Genomic DNA, 15,284 nt, shown 5'->3' with positions numbered 1-15,284 from the left:
ATGCCTTTTCCATCATTAAATGTGAATACTGCCCTACTAAAACTTGAACCCCCCCCCGTTTCTGTGACACGATCTTTGAGCCAGGAGCTCGTTGCTCCAAGCCACCGCTGTAGCGGGCGGGCCTAGCCGCGGGGAAGCGACGTGACCTGCCCAGCCCCACCCCGACCTGGGCGCACGGAGCCGGGGGCCGCCTCAGCAGCCCCGCCTGGCCCGGGCCCCCCTCAAGCCCCTCGCCCGCCGGCTTCCCCCTCACAGCCCCAGCCCCCGGGACCAAGCGGCGTCAGCGGCGGCCGCAGCCAACCAGCGGCAGCCGGGAGCGCCCCCCCGTCCCCTCCCCGCCTCATAAAAGCCGCGGGCCGGCGAGGCGGGACGGGGCGGCGGCGGCTCCTGTCAGCGCCGCGTCCCCGCTCAGCTCCTGTCAGCGCCGCGTCCCCCGCCCGGCCCTCGCCTCCCGTGCCCGCCGGGATGCTGCCCGTGGTCGCCGGGCTCCTCCTCGCCGTAGCCGCGGGCGGCCGGGGGGCGGCGGGGGAGCAGGAGAGCCCGCCGGGCAGCCGCTTCGTCTGCACCTCGCTGCCGCTGGACACCGCCGGAGCCGGCTGCCCGCTGCCCCCCGTGCCCATGCAGGGCGGCGCGCTGCCCCCCGAGGAGGAGCTGAAAGCCACGGTGCTGCAGCTGCGGGAGACCGTCCTGCAGCAGAAGGAGACGATCGGGAGCCAGAGGGAAGCCATCCGGGAGCTCACCGGCAAGCTGAGCCGCTGCGAGAACACCGACGGCAAGCCCTGGAAGAAGGAGATGGGCAAGGGCAAGGACACCATGGGCGACCTGCCGAGGGACCCGGCGCAGGTCATCGACCAGCTCAGCCGCACCATGCAGACCCTGAAGGACCGGCTGGAGAGCCTGGAGGTAGGGCCGGGCAGGCAGCCTTCCTCCTGCCCTAGCCTCCTGTCCGAGGCCCTCAGCATGACACCACCAGCACGCTTCGGCTGTGTGGAGCTCTGCGAGCTGGCCGGTCGCTTGGCCGGTGTCCCTTGAGGTCTTGGCTCATCCACTCGGCTTAATGGTAGCAGCCCGAAGGTCACCTCTCCGAGTGTGTCCTCAGTGTGGGGGAGAGGTTATGGGATTTTTTCAGTGCTTGATTTCTGTACTAATATGCCTAATTTTCTGGGAATGTGGCTTCATAGGGTTTGAGGTATAACGCTGACATCTGTAGCGATAAGACTTTGGCGTATGGTGCTGAGCCAGCCAGTGGTGACAAGGAGTTTGAGTAAGGCAGGTTGTGAAGATGAGGTGATGGATTTAGGGCTGGTGTTGAATAAAAAGGTCGTGATTCTGTGTGACTGAATACAAAGGGGACTTGATCCAAGCTCGCTGACAAAGGATTTCCATATGCTTTTGGACAGTGCCCATGGTTGTGTGGCACTTACAGAAACAATTTATAGAGTATCCCACATGAATGGTGCTGGGCAGTGTGTTTTGTCTTCCACACACAGAGAGATCCATAGGTGTCCTGTCTCCTCCAAGCATTCAGTGGTGCTGGCGAGGATGGTAACTTCCTAAAGGTTATTCTCTGAGGTCTAAACACTGGGGACTGTTTTTCAGGTAGTTCTGAATGATCAAGTTGTGTAACAACCTCTTCATTAACATTGCTGGGTTTTCGAGGCACCTGATGTTGGCTTTTTTCTTTTTTTTAAAAGGTTGTAGAAGGGAAGCTCCACTAGAGTGAGATGTAGGTAGGTGGAACTGTTGGTTTCCTGGTATGCTTAAAGATACCAGTGTTATTTAACAAAGATTTTTGGTTGTTGCAGTTTAAAGAAAAATGCTTTCACTGTTAGTTTCTACAGTTGATCTAAAGAGCATCTGACTCCATACTCTGCAAGTCAAAACTGAGGAAACTTTAGTTTGGTAAATTTGCTTTAGAAGTTGTTAAACTTTTTTTGTTGAAATAATAGTTTTTTCTATTTACTGAAGTTGGTAATGTCATTTGCAGTAAGTAAAGCAAAAACTGACTTATGCACCACATGTACCCATAGTAAAGGAAATGCATCAAACCTGGCTTCCTACATTGATTTTATTGAACTTGAATTTATGAAGACTCCTTCATGTGAAACACTGGAAGCCTCTAACAAAAGTGCCCTTTTGTTTCAGGACCTGTTTTGCTACGGTGCTGATAAAACATGACAAGTGCTAAAAAGCAATGCCTCTTTTGTACTTGCTGGAGAACTCAATGATCTTGCTTTCTTTCCTTTTAGTCAGAAACATATCCACATTTAACTTGTTGTTTTAGAAATGGCAAATTTTTTCTTCTCCTTTCCCCTAAAGCACCAACTCCGAGCCAATGTGTCGTATGCAGCACTGCCTAATGATCTTCGAGAGATGCTCCAGCGGAGGCTTGGAGACCTGGAACGCCAGCTCCTGACCAAAGTGGCCGAGCTTGAGGATGAAAAATCTTTGCTTCATAATGAGACATCAGCCCATCGGCAGAAGACAGAGACAGCCTTGAATGCATTGCTAGAAAGAGTGTCTGAATTAGAAAAAGGTAATTTGCACAGAATCTAAACACTTCCCCATGCTGATTTATTTTGTCTCCTCCCCCCTTCCAGCACACTAGTTTAAATGTGTGTGTTGAGGAAAGGACAACAGTCTGCTCCTGGCTAAAGTGCTGGACTGAATATTAGGTAACAGTGCAAATACTTTCTTCCTTCCTTTCTTCCTTCTAACAGTGCAAAATTCCTTTCTTCCTTCTGTCAGAGGCTTCCTGCATGGCTTTGGCTTCCTGTCTCTTATCTTGGCATATGTGAGTGTTTAGAATGAAATACTCAGTGTTTGTGAGGTGGAAAGTTAAATAAAGAGGCAAGTGGAAATAGGAAGAAGTATGATATTGGTGTCAGGTAATTACCTGGGTAATGTCAAGTACACATCTAAGTAGAGCTGCCTTTATTTGGACTGAAAATAATGTAGGCTAAGCTAATTAGCACACTGCCTTTGATGTAATAAATGGTGTCTTTTGCCAGAACTGTTTCCTGCTACTTTGGAAATGTCACTGGTAGAATAAAGTCTTTCCTTCTATTGCTGGATATGCCATTGAGTAACTGCTGATACTTGAATTGTCCTATCTCAAGTACATAGCCTTTGGAGTTTATAGTAGATTACACATGGTGCCAATGGGGGACACTCTCTTAATCCTGGTCATTTAATCTGATACTTGGGTTAATTATTACTGAGATCTGTATGCTTGAGTAGGGTCCATTTATTTGAATTACAAATGTCTGTGAAAATGAGCTGAAGAACAGAACTGTATTTCTGGACTGATTATATACACCTACAAAGTAGACAGTGTAGGACTAGAGTACTGTTAAATATCACTGTCCAATCTTTAAATGATTTTTCCGAAGTGAATAGGCTCTGTCTGTAAAAGGAGCTTAATGGACGTGCTTTCAAAATGGCATAAACATGCATATCTCATGAATTTTAAAACGAAGCCTAATGGAACCATTTGTATAATACTGCATTAATGTTTTCATTTAAAAAGTGTGAAGGATAGGGAGAGGAGGAGGAAGAAGAACTCCGGTATTGACTCTGTCATTTAATGCTTTCCTGAGAGCTAAGATAAAACCTACACTGCAACTAAAATTCTGGAGAACTGGTGGCCTGTTAATGTCTTATGTGGCAAGTATTACTAGTCCATGCCTCTGAAAGATGTGACTCATATCAGTAAGTCATCAGAAAGAGAAAGGCAGTAGTGGGAGAACAAGAATGTGTAATTTGCTTGGGCTAAAAATAGCCCCTTCCCAGCTTTTTTTTTTGTGTGTGTGTGGGGAAGAGAGAGGGCTGTCTTCCTATAAGTCTCCAGGGAAGTGAAGTATTTGGGCCAGCAATCAAGACACAGGCTTTCTTTTGGTTGTGTAATTTGCTGTCTGTTACAACACGGTTTGCTTAGCTGTTCTGTGCCTTTGGCTCCTCAGTCAAATCAAGGTGAGGGTAATAATGACCTAACAACTTAATGAATCTGTAGATTAAAGGCAGTCAGTATTTGAAGTGATCTGACATTTTTTGAAAACAGCATTTCTACAGTGCTTTTATTTTAAATGACATGCTGTTTAACATCTATTCCTGCCAACTAACTAAAGTGCCATAAGCACCTGGTCGTTCTGAGTCTAAGTAACTGGAGGAAGAACTAACCTTCCAAGGTGGCAGTATGAATTTGGGATTTTTATCTGCCACTATGACAGAAGTCTTTAGTTACCAGTGGAGCAGAAGAGCTTGAAGTTCATACGACTGTCCTGATTGCCAAAGTCTTCTGGTAATTTATACCAGTTGTCTCCTTCAACCGAAGTACGTGTTTCGATAAAAAGCAGGACTGATGGGAGGACTGATGCCGCGACTGATAGCGCCTGGCCTTAAATGTGATGCATAATTTTGCTGGAAACACGGACAAGTCACTTGCTATATTTAAATCCAAACCCCTTTAAAAGGGAATAACAATATTTTTTGCCCACTTTGTCCACAATCAATTGAGATTCTTTAGGAAAAGGACTGTTTTTCACTGTGCATGTACACATTGCCCAGAACAGGAGAATCTTGGTACCATTTGGAGCTGTGGATGTTTTTGAGTCATAAGGACAAACCTTAAAAGTGCAATTAAGATGAATATTGTTTGTTCTTTTCCAACCTATTATTGCTTCCTTAAGCTCTTTCACACAGTGACTAACGCTCTCAATGGAGTAAATTTTTTACTATTTTGACATGGGCTGTGCTAGCCTAGTGGAGGTTGCTCAACATTAGCCTTAAGACCCTACTTTTATTTGCTTATAAATTTGGAGTATTGCAGTTTTGGGGCTGTAAGGTCCTCAAGACAGACGCAAGCATCAGACAAGCTTTTTCTTCTTCCACCCCCTCTTTCTGTGAAAAATGCAGTCAAAACACTTCAGTTGCTTCTGAGAATCAGAACTGAAAGAATGCCAACAGTTTAAAAAATTCATATGAAAATTGTGGCAACCTTTTGTGACAGCAGCTCTTCATTTGGATTGGAGTGTGAAATTTGGCCATTTGGATTGAACTTGTTTTGGGAACGTGAGTAAAGGAAATGGGTGGGAATCAGGTTGTTAAAAGGTTGAGGTTGACACTCTACTACAGAACAATGGGGTTTTATTTTCTGGGCACAATGTGGAATTTCTCTCTTCCATTTAATATACTTAAATCTAAAAAATTACTTGCACATAACTACATCAGCATCATTTTGGTAGTTCACAAGTTTATATCACATTTTTCTTTATGTCACTTTGAACTTCAGCTTTATATTTGAGTTCAGAACTCTACTGGATTTGTCTATGGGTAGAAAACAGTTCTAAATTTAACTGCTTTTTGGAAGCTTTCTGGAATATATTAAATTTTTTGTTATTTCAGATTGGCCATCCAAATCAAGAGCATCAACCTGTTTCTCAGTCTGCTATCTATAAAATTGGGATACTGCTGCTAGCTCCCTGTGTAGAAGTAATAGGAAAAGAAGCATCATTTTGAAACACTGTCATGCTTTAATAATGAGTATAGTAGAGATTCACTGCTTAGTAACAGTAAATATGTTTTAAAACAGTTTGAATTGTGTGAGATAGGAAGGCCTCCAGCCATGAACTGAGCAATGAAGAAAGAAAATATTTAATAGCCTCTCATTAGTTGTATGCCATCTATTATTTTGCTCTGAGTGAGGAGGAAAAAGAAGTAATTAGCATGATGTATATAAAATCTAGTTGTATGCTCTAACTGTGCTGCAAAATCAACACTGACACAAAAAATATACTGAAGATTAGTATCCTCTTCAACATGAGTAAAATTAAAGTTTCTCAATATAAATTATATTATTTTCCTAGCCTGAATTACATATATATTGTTTTGGTTGATGCTAAAGATTTTTCTTCCTCAATGTAATTCTAGGTAGCAGTGCATTTAAATCACCTGATGAATTCAAAGTGTCCCTTCCTCTTCGCACAAACTACTTGTATGGGAAGATCAAGAAGACTCTGCCAGAGCTGTATGCTTTTACTGTGTGCTTATGGCTGAGGTCAAGTGCTTCTCCTGGAATTGGCACTCCATTCTCATATGCTGTTCCTGGGCAGGCTAATGAAATTGTCCTCATAGAGTGGGGGAATAATCCGATTGAACTGCTAATTAACGATAAGGTAAGAATCCATTTCACGTCTACATAGGCAGAATAACACTGTGTTTCTATGCCTGAACCCTGGGTACCTCTGTGGTAACTCATTCTCTCTGAGAGAACCGCCTCTGGGCCTTTGGGATGGTAGAAGAGTGTGTACCCGTCTGTTGTTGCCCATCTGTTTGTTGCAAATTCATAAAAGTACTATTAACAAAGTCAAATGGTATATGTATTTGTGTATTGAGGCAAGGCAGTGTGACATCTAGGTATGCTGTGCTTGTCCTCTCAAGTTACAAGCGGATCTTGTCCTCTTGAATTTTGTATCCCATCATTTCTTTTTTATGAAAAAGAAGCAGTGTTTGAAGCCACACTACTACAACACCTGTGAGATCTAAGCTAATTGCAGTATTCTTATCTTTATAATCCTAGAAGTTCTGTTATGTTACAGTTACCTTGGCAAAAAGTAGAGAGCAAAAGGCATGTAACTGTGGCTACTTTTATTATGTTTTGTGACAGAACATCATTTGAAACATAACTTTTTCAGACTTATGTCTAGATGCAGAAGGCAACATCTAATTGTCCCGTATGACTTCACACCACTGATGATTTTTGAATTAGACCCGAGGCGAAACAAGACCTGTTGAAACTCTGCATTAAAACGGACTGGATACTTCCTTTTTCATCACCTTCTGTTTGGGTTAATTATAAAATGTAAATAGTTGAAGTGAGTGGATTTGAATCAGTGTGAGCAGAACTAGATTCTAAACTTTGCCCAAGCTGTACTGTAGTGTAACTTGCCTTCAGGCACATCCCTTGTTTTCTTGGGCCTGTTAGGTTTCCTAGTAACTCACTGTTCTCTGAGGGATCAGGTGTTTACAGATTTACAGCACAACTCAGCTGGTTCAGTCACATGGATGGTTAAGGACTTGTAACAGTCCTACCATCCTGCCAAATCAATAAAACTGAAATCAGGTTATTTTTAATGGCTTGTGGAAGAGAAGGAGACTTGAGCATGCTTGTTTTTTCGCAATAACTTTTCTTCCGTTAAGTATTGTGTCAGTTGTACTAACATTTTGATAAGTTTTTCTTTCTCCCACATCACAGCTGCTTCATAGCCCACTACATTTATGTCTTTAGGTAAGCTTTTAGATCAAAGTCCTAAAGGAGCAGAATCCCTGCATAACAGCCTCCACAGCAGACCGATCTATTTGTCAGAGTTCTCACTGCAAATGGTGCAGGCAAACTGTAGACTTGAAGAGGAACTTAACATGAGCACTGGAGTGAAAGCTAGCAGTGAGATTTCAGTAAATGCTGCAGATAAATGTGCAGTATCACTGGGTTGATAGCAGCTTAGACTCTGGTACTTGTGTCTCGATTACAGATGAAACAAGGTCCTACATCTGGAATAAAAAGCACGCCCGTTTTCCTGAATACAGGAGAGCTGGGACAAAATAGGAAAATGTGGATTAGTATCTGCCCCTGAAGTTTATGCCTCTGCAGACAGTAGATAAGTACAGGCCCTTTACAAACATCATGCTTGAACTGCCAGACTTGGTTTACAACATTCGTTATTCTTTGGTTTTGTTGTTGTTGTTTTCATTGTAGGTTGCCCAGCTCCCTCTCTTCATTAGTGATGGAAAATGGCATCATATCTGTATTACGTGGACAACAAGAGATGGAATGTGGGAGGCTTTTCAGGATGGAGAGAAGCTTGGCACTGGGGAGAATCTTGCTCCTTGGCATCCAATTAAACCTGGAGGTGTCTTGATCCTGGGTCAGGAACAGGTAAGTGAATGATTGTGTGTTCCAAGGTTGTGTTGTTTTGTTTTGCTTAAAAAAAACAAAACAAAACCCCACAAACAAACAAAAAGCCCAATAAAAAAGACAAAAGGAAATAAAGACTCCCCAAGCAAACAGCAGCTGTGAGTCAATTTGCTTGTAAATGCTTGGTCTTCTTGTATATGTAGTATCTGAAAGATTAAAACAGCAACAAATACTTAATATAATCATACTTTGGTATAATATGTTTAATTTATTAAATATTCAGAATATTCATGTTGCAACTCATCCCCACTCTTAATGCTACAGGGTGCAGCTTTGTCAATGATCTGGGTAATACCTTAAATGACATCCTCAGAGCTAGGTTGCTCAGTGCTAGCAAAGTGGCCGCTGAAGTTAGAGAAAAGGACAGAACTGGCCAGTGCTGTTGTGTAAGCACAATCAAAAAGGAGCTTCCTGAAAGCAGACCAAGCCTACTTGCTTTGAATTTTTTTAATTGAAGCCAAATTGGCCACCCCCCTTAGCATATTGCTGTTTTTTTTTTCCTCTCCTCATTATCCCAAGAATAGTCAGAATGTTAGCCCCAGAGCCCCAGATTAGATGAAAGAAAGTGTTTATGGGGATGAGGGGACCAACAACTGGGCACTGGAGTTCTTGTGGGTGTATTGGGATCTTCTATCCTGATAACCTAAGTGCCAAGGGGAATTCCCTCTAGGCTGAGTTGTGTGGCTTTTCAGGTGCACACATCTTTACAGTAGTGGATTCTGTCACTAATTTAGAAGTTGATGTCTACTTTAAAGATAAGTGGGAAGGGTATGAATTCTACATCATATATTTGGTTTCTCGTTAAAGGTAGTGGTAAATAGCTCTCTTAATGCAAATGCTAATAAAGTTTTGAATATTAGTATTGCCAACAGATGGTGTTCATGAGGTTGAGGGTAAGTCCTTTCTGAATATGGGAAAAGAATATTCAAAATCCTTTGTTTTAGGCAATAGCTTAATGAGATATTAACTATGAATTGTGTGGCTCTATTATCGTGATGTTTTTATCTGTTTGTTCTTTGGATGATTATATATATATTATTCTAATAAAAATAATTGATTGTAACGCATAGCAGGAAATATTCTTTCTCCAGGATTCCCAGGTTCACTACTGGGCAAGGCAATGAAGAATTAATTTTGTCCTGATGCTGATTTCAGTAGCTCCTTACCCATGACAAAAGTGACAGAATGGTAAATTCAGAATCCTAATACACTGCACGGCAGATGCTCCAGCTCACTATTAAATGGCTGGCAGCTTTTTCTGTAACTCTCTCTTGCCATTGCCTGTACTATGCTTGGCTCTGTCCTGTGCTACCAGTTCCATGTTAGTCTGATCACACTGTCCTTTAGTAGTGAGTTGAGCAAATAAACACTTCAGGCTTGCGCAGTAACAGTTGGCGTTACTCATTTGGTTCAGCCAGCAGAAGCCTGTGAATCCAGATCCAAAGATCCCATCTTGTAGTCCCTGTGGACCATTGGTCAAGGGCTGCAGTAACAGTTTAATCTATAGCTATGAAGCTTTGAGTGATCTTACGCATCTATGTAGTTCTTGCTGAAGCTTTCTTGTGCCAAGCTTGCAAAATGAGTCCTAAATCAGCCTCAATATTTAAAGCTGCCTTCCTGCTCTGTTGCTTGGGGGCAGGGTTAGTTAAGTGTAGCTGTAACTGTAGGTGACTGTATACCATTGTGTGATGATGTACAGTCACTACTGTTTGCTTTGAATTGTTTGGAACCATTTCAGACTGGAGCTTTTACCTGTTCCACAGAATGACATCTTGTTCAAAGTAGCCCTTCTAGAAACTTGAAGTTGCTTGTCCCTGTCACTTACCTCTGTGCCCCCTTTTAGCAGCGTGGCTGTGGGTGGGAGGGTCTTCAAGTTTGGTGAAGAAAATGCTGAAATAATCTTCTCATCTAATCCTAATTCTTGTGTGCCTGAAGGACACAGTAGGAGGAAGATTTGATGCAACTCAAGCCTTCGTTGGGGAAATGAGCCAGTTCAATATATGGGACAGGGTCTTAAAAGCTGAAGACATCATGAATATTGCTAACTGCTCTACCAACATGCCTGGCAACATCATACCCTGGGTTGATAACAACGTTGATGTGTTTGGAGGTGCAACTAAATGGCCTGTGGAGACATGTGAAGAGCGTCTGCTAGATTTATAGCTGCAATTGTTTCCCATTCAAGTGCCCCCTTTAGTAGGACAATCTTCTGTGCAATCTAAAGCACTTATTTTTCTTTGTCCTTCCCTAACTCCTTAAAAAAATGAAATAAATTGCCTCAGTGGAAAAAAAAAACACAACACACCGTAGTTTTGGGGCATTGAGCCTGACAATGAAAGAAGCACTTCTTGTCTAGAGCAGCCCTTCTTTTCTTATGGGCTGATCCAGAAATATGCTTTGGCCTGCAGCTGCCTTTGGGTTAGGCCCTACTTTAGGACATGAGTTCTTCTGACAGGGATGGGGAGCAGTTGTCAAAAGGAGTGCTCTAGTTAACATGTTAATGTGCAGTGCTGACACAGCACGAAGACTTAACAGGCTAAATGTGAATCCTTCCTTCCAGTCCATTGTCTCCCCTTCGAATTGAAGCCATTCTTTTTTAGCCCTTTTTAAAGAAATCACTTTATCCTTATATTACAGTGATTATGGTGCAACTGTGGATAGAGCAGAACCGCCACTGTCTGAGCGCAATGGTCTTGCTTCTTAATTTACAGTTCAGAAATCTTTATTTTATGATAAGGAGGCAATGTATTTGACACATGCTATTCTAGTTCAATTTGCAGAAAGGGCTGTGTAATCAGCATAGCTCCACTGAAGTAGAGAAGCTTCAGGTAAGGCTCTGTCCCAAAGCCTGTCTTTCCCTAGCCAGGATCCCTGTATAGATGGTTGGATGAAAGATTGTATTTGTATTTTCTGTAGGCTGAATGTACTGAATTTGTAGTGACCTGGCTTGTAAACTTTTCTCTATTGTTTCTCTTGCTTTAGTCCATGTCTCTTCTTTAAATATACAAGCTGTGATTAGGTGAATTTCTGTTTTCTTTTGCTTTGAAAGGCCTTTTTATGAGCAAGTGCCAAAGTTCAGTTTCAGCTTGCTAAGAATCACTATATATTTTTCCAACATAAGTCTTCTGCACTGTTTTCTATGTTATTATAATGGTCCTATGTAACATGTGCTGGTTCTTTCAATTCTTGTTGACTGTCTCTCTTCTGTAAGCACTGGGCTGACTACTATATTTTTTCATTTTCTCTAAATATTTTGCAAACAATGTTGCTGTTTTCCTTGGCATTGACGTGACTACTTAGTTTGTGGCTCGCGGATAGCAAATGCACTGTACTGGGAAAGAGTTAATACTTTTGTTATTTAAAAGAAAAAGAATTTAAAGGGGTGGGGAGGGGGAATTTATATAGCTAAATATCATATTTTATTTTTCATATGTTTGAATTGTAAGAATAATATGGTGACAGTCCCATTTGTAGGATAAAGTTACATATTTCCATTAATATGTAGTATGCTATTCTTAACAGAAAATTCTTATAATGAACTTTTAATTAAAATGCAATGTAAAATGAGTCTCATAATTACTTTGTGGTCACACAAGACATTGAATGTTCTTTTTCATTATTGCTGTGAGTTCTGCTAATATTTCTCTAGTCTGATAGAAGTACAGACCTAACAAATTGATTTTTCTGGAGTTGCCTTAATTCCCTACATGTCTTAAATCACAATCTGTGAACCAAAAGGGGCTTGGTGTGTGTGTGTGTGTGTGAGTTGTGTGTGTTACCTTGCCTGGGGACCCCGGGGTGAGTCTCTACATTTGGACGTCGGGGGGTGTTGCAAGCTCTGAGGCATCACCTCCTGCTGTGATCAGACAAGTGCTTGTTTGTGGGGTGGCTCTATGGGAGTGGGATGGGACAGAGTAAATGTTTGTTTTTCATTTTTACAGTAGTGAGAAACCAAAAGTATAAAAGTTTGCTGCTGGATGAAAGTGGAGCTCGTAGGCATCTTAAGAGTCCCAAGCCAGTGTGAGAAGAGCAGTTCAACAAACAGAAAGAAGAGACTTGTTGAAGTGTGGTAGCAGAGGCAGTACATCTGTGCCAGTTGTAAAGTGTGGCGTCCACAGCATCTAACAGTAAACAAAATGCTCTGCTTGGTAAGCTAACAAGCTGATGGTGTTCTCTGTAAGAGAAAATCAGCTGCAGCAGAAATGTTTCTCTGGCTCTGACATTCTGATATCCTTCTCCATCCATGGAGAATTTGAGGTTTCTATGGAATATTACACAATTAGATTTCAAAAGATCTCATTTGGATTTGTTAAACAAACGAAAAAATCTCCACAACAGGGTTGGTATTTCCCATCCCTGCAAGAAAAAAAAACAGACCTCAACATCCCAATGTTGTATGTCCTAAGGTCAAGGAGAGTGTAAAATTTCATTCTATTCTCATCTTGTGAGACCATCTTACGGGTCAGAGACCTGCAGGGGTATCAGCCTTCTACTTAATCCACCCTTCTTTATCAGCTTTTTTTTAAAATAAACTGTAGGAACTGAAGACTGGCATTCTCTGGGGTGAGGGCTGCCCTTTAGGAAATAGCTTTTGCAGATCTCACTCTGTTCTTGAAAGGATGCAATGGTGAAATTGTCTTGGACATCTTCCTGCATGGCTGGGAGCCTGCAGACAGAAGCGCTCTATCATTGGCAGTTCGGTGTTTGGATTGGTTTGTTAGTAGGGAGAAGGAGAAGGGCTTTGCTCTTCAGTTGGCCATGCTGATCTTTATTTGGAGAGTTACTCAAACACGCTCACAATTTTAGTCCTGTCTTTGGTACTGCCTAGCAATGAACACCTGAGTAAGAAACTGCACCTGGGTGGGGAGGTGGTGGTGGTGGTGGTGGTGGTGGGTGGGGGCTGTAATTGCCTCGTTGAGTGCACCTTGAGAACACCTGCTCTGGGGGCTGCTCTTAGGTGGGCTGGTCCTGGGCAGCAGCTGCCTGACTTCTGGGGTTTTGCTTTGGCTGTGAGAAGTTGAAAAGATTCAACTACAGGAGTGTAACAGAGCTTCGGAATGGAAATCAATGCTAAAAGTAGTTGCTTTCTTCCAAGGTATGTCAAAGTGTTTGGGCAAGAGGGCGTTTGGGGACGTTCATCCTGTTACAACCTGACCTAGAGCTTGGATGGATCTTCTCTGCTAAAGATAAACAGCATAGCCCTCTGGTTGCTTTTTATTGACTGATTACATAACTGAGACTGTAGGGATCTGGAGACAGGATTTTTTTTTTTTTAAGATGCTTATTCTTTAGTAAAAACTATAGCTAAGCAGTGTTTATTGAGAAGATTTGTATATATATATACACACACACTAAATATTTTATCTTTTGCACGATACTACCTTTTTCATTAAAAAGAAGAAAAGATGTGTATTGATTTTTATTTTTTTACCTTTATCTCACAATGAAAAGCCATAGCTGTTATTTTGCTATTCCACGTTCTGGGAGTCACATGTTTTATGTGCGTCTATAAGCAGATGGCAAAACAGGAGTAAATATTACCATATTCCAGCATCTCGACTGTTTATAGAGCGTGGAAGTGACAAGACAACCTTCGGTTCCCAAACCGCTCTGAATGCACATAAGTAATAACTTATGGAAAGCTGACTGACAGCTACAGCACTTGGAAGATGCAGTAATGCAGATTTCTAGAAAATCTGTTTCTGTTTAAAAAACAGAGCTAGGACTCCTAAGAGTCGTGTCAGTGATCCTAACAAGTCGACCTCTTGGGAGCTGTGAACTGGCTAGGTCCCCAGCTTGCTTCTTGGGTGCGAATGCTGTTCAGTTAGTTTCTGCTTTGCACTGCTCTGTTTGTATGCATTTGCTGCATTTAATGGCTGTTGAATGACAAAGGATCTAGCTGTTGGTTGGTAGGTTTAAATCCAGATTATATTCCTTCAAAGATGCTTGGGAGGGGGGGGGGGATCATGTTATCTGTCTGGCTGTTAGAAAGCGTAGATTGTGTTGTCCATTTAGTATTTTTAAAGGGCTTTGTCTCTGTGGTTGCTGCCTAACTAGAGCTGGGAGTTGCAGAGGGGAGGAGGACGGCAGCTGTGCCTCACAGCTGTGAGTGGGAGACCAACTCCTTTGTGTGGATGACTTGCTCCTGGGCTGTGCTTGCTTGTTAAATTGTTAATTTAGGTCTCAGAAAGGCAAGGAAGACCACAGTAATTCTTGCAGCGAACCCTTGTTTTTGCACACACCTCCTCAGTGGCTGAATGTGTGAGATTGCAAAGGAGCAGCTGAGTCTGTTTTGCTCCAGAGAGCTGGGTTTTTTTTCAGCCCTTTCCCAAAGGTGAAATGCAGGCTGGCAGTGAACCTGCTCCATTGAATTAGATGCTTAGAGGTGGCACTTCTTCAATCAGAATAACCATTGTTCTAAAAAAACTGTTTATATAACCTACAGAATAGATTTATTTCTTGTTTGCTAGTGGCACCTATCTCTAAGTATGAGGATTCTTCAACCAGTTGCTGTTGGTTCTTCAGGTTGAGAGGAAAGATCAGCCTTCCTCTACCACATCATCCTCCAGGGCAACTTGAATCTTGCTGTGGAATGCAGATACAGAAGAAAGTAGCCTGGCAAAAGCTTTTGCCACAGATGATGCTCCCTTGATGTTGCTGTAGGAATCTGAGACTAGACACAGCAAGGAATTAGAGATCTGCTGATGGAGAGAGTCAGGTACTATCAAAGTCACAGCAGAAATGAAAGGTCTACTGGTAGCCAGGGACTCCCAGGGTTTTGGAGGTACTAAGGAATATTTTGCAGAGATCTTTCACCAAAACTCTTCTTTTTCTCTTGTGTGTAAAGGAGAAAACTGGACCTTGATAACGTTCACAGTTTAGTTATGAGGCTTAAATAATACATGAGTTTTACAGAGCTAAAAATCTTCTGGAAAGAATTGAATTAATTGCACCCCTGGCTATAGCCATTGCTAAAAGCCTGCACTTAGAAAAGTATAAATTTGCACAAGGCATTCAGAGGTCCATTTCTTACTCTGTAGGAGAGCTGGGATGAGTGAGGGCTGGAGTTTTAGCCAAGCTTCACGTACAGAAGCTCTTTGATGGCCTGATGCTACTGGGAGACCTTCAGTTTATTTGCTATGGAAGCCCTGGTGTTTCCCCTGAGGTGGCTCCCAGCATGTGTTTGTCCAAGCAGGTGAGCTCTTGGTGGTGTTTCCAACCTCCTGCCCATGGCTGTGGTGCTCCTGCCGTGTGAAGGGTGCTGAGCAGTGCTCTTCAACAGCACCAACCCATCCCCTCGCTCCTGGTCGGC

At 42.5% G+C, this 15,284-nt stretch overlaps 1 protein-coding gene across 3 annotated transcripts; it reads left to right on the top strand.

Moving 5' to 3' along the window:
• Positions 1-360: 360 nt before the first annotated feature.
• On the top strand, positions 361-10,267 carry NPTX2 (neuronal pentraxin 2). Of its 3 annotated transcripts, none has more exons than XR_007163869.2 (6): positions 361-903; positions 2,320-2,536; positions 5,929-6,173; positions 7,754-7,933; positions 9,046-9,160; positions 9,908-10,106. XR_007163869.2 is itself a non-coding variant. In XM_013176820.3 (5 exons), the coding sequence occupies exons 1-5, from the start codon at positions 466-468 to the stop codon at positions 10,133-10,135; spliced, it is 1,308 nt and encodes a 435-aa protein (XP_013032274.2). In that variant the 5' UTR covers positions 361-465; the 3' UTR covers positions 10,136-10,267. The 3 variants fall into 3 exon arrangements, 1 of the variants encoding a protein (XP_013032274.2); XR_007163870.2 differs by having other exon boundaries at positions 362-903; positions 9,064-9,160; XM_013176820.3 differs by lacking the exon at positions 9,046-9,160 and having other exon boundaries at positions 9,908-10,267.
• Positions 10,268-15,284: the final 5,017 nt, after the last annotated feature.

This window comes from Anser cygnoides, chromosome 15, assembly GCF_040182565.1.
Source record: "Anser cygnoides isolate HZ-2024a breed goose chromosome 15, Taihu_goose_T2T_genome, whole genome shotgun sequence".
In the NCBI taxonomy this organism is placed as follows: domain Eukaryota; kingdom Metazoa; phylum Chordata; class Aves; order Anseriformes; family Anatidae; genus Anser; species Anser cygnoides.
Note: the sequence above shows the minus strand (reverse complement) of the source record. Positions and strands in the feature narration are given on the sequence as shown.

Coding starts and splice junctions, on each gene's coding strand:
- NPTX2 (XM_013176820.3), top strand. CDS start 466: ATGCTGCCCGTGGTCGCCGGGCTCCTCCTCGCCGTAGCCGCGGGCGGC. Junction 2,537..5,928: donor AGTGTCTGAATTAGAAAAAG/GTAATTTGCACA, acceptor ATGTAATTCTAG/GTAGCAGTGCATTTAAATCA. Junction 6,174..7,753: donor AACTGCTAATTAACGATAAG/GTAAGAATCCAT, acceptor TTTTCATTGTAG/GTTGCCCAGCTCCCTCTCTT.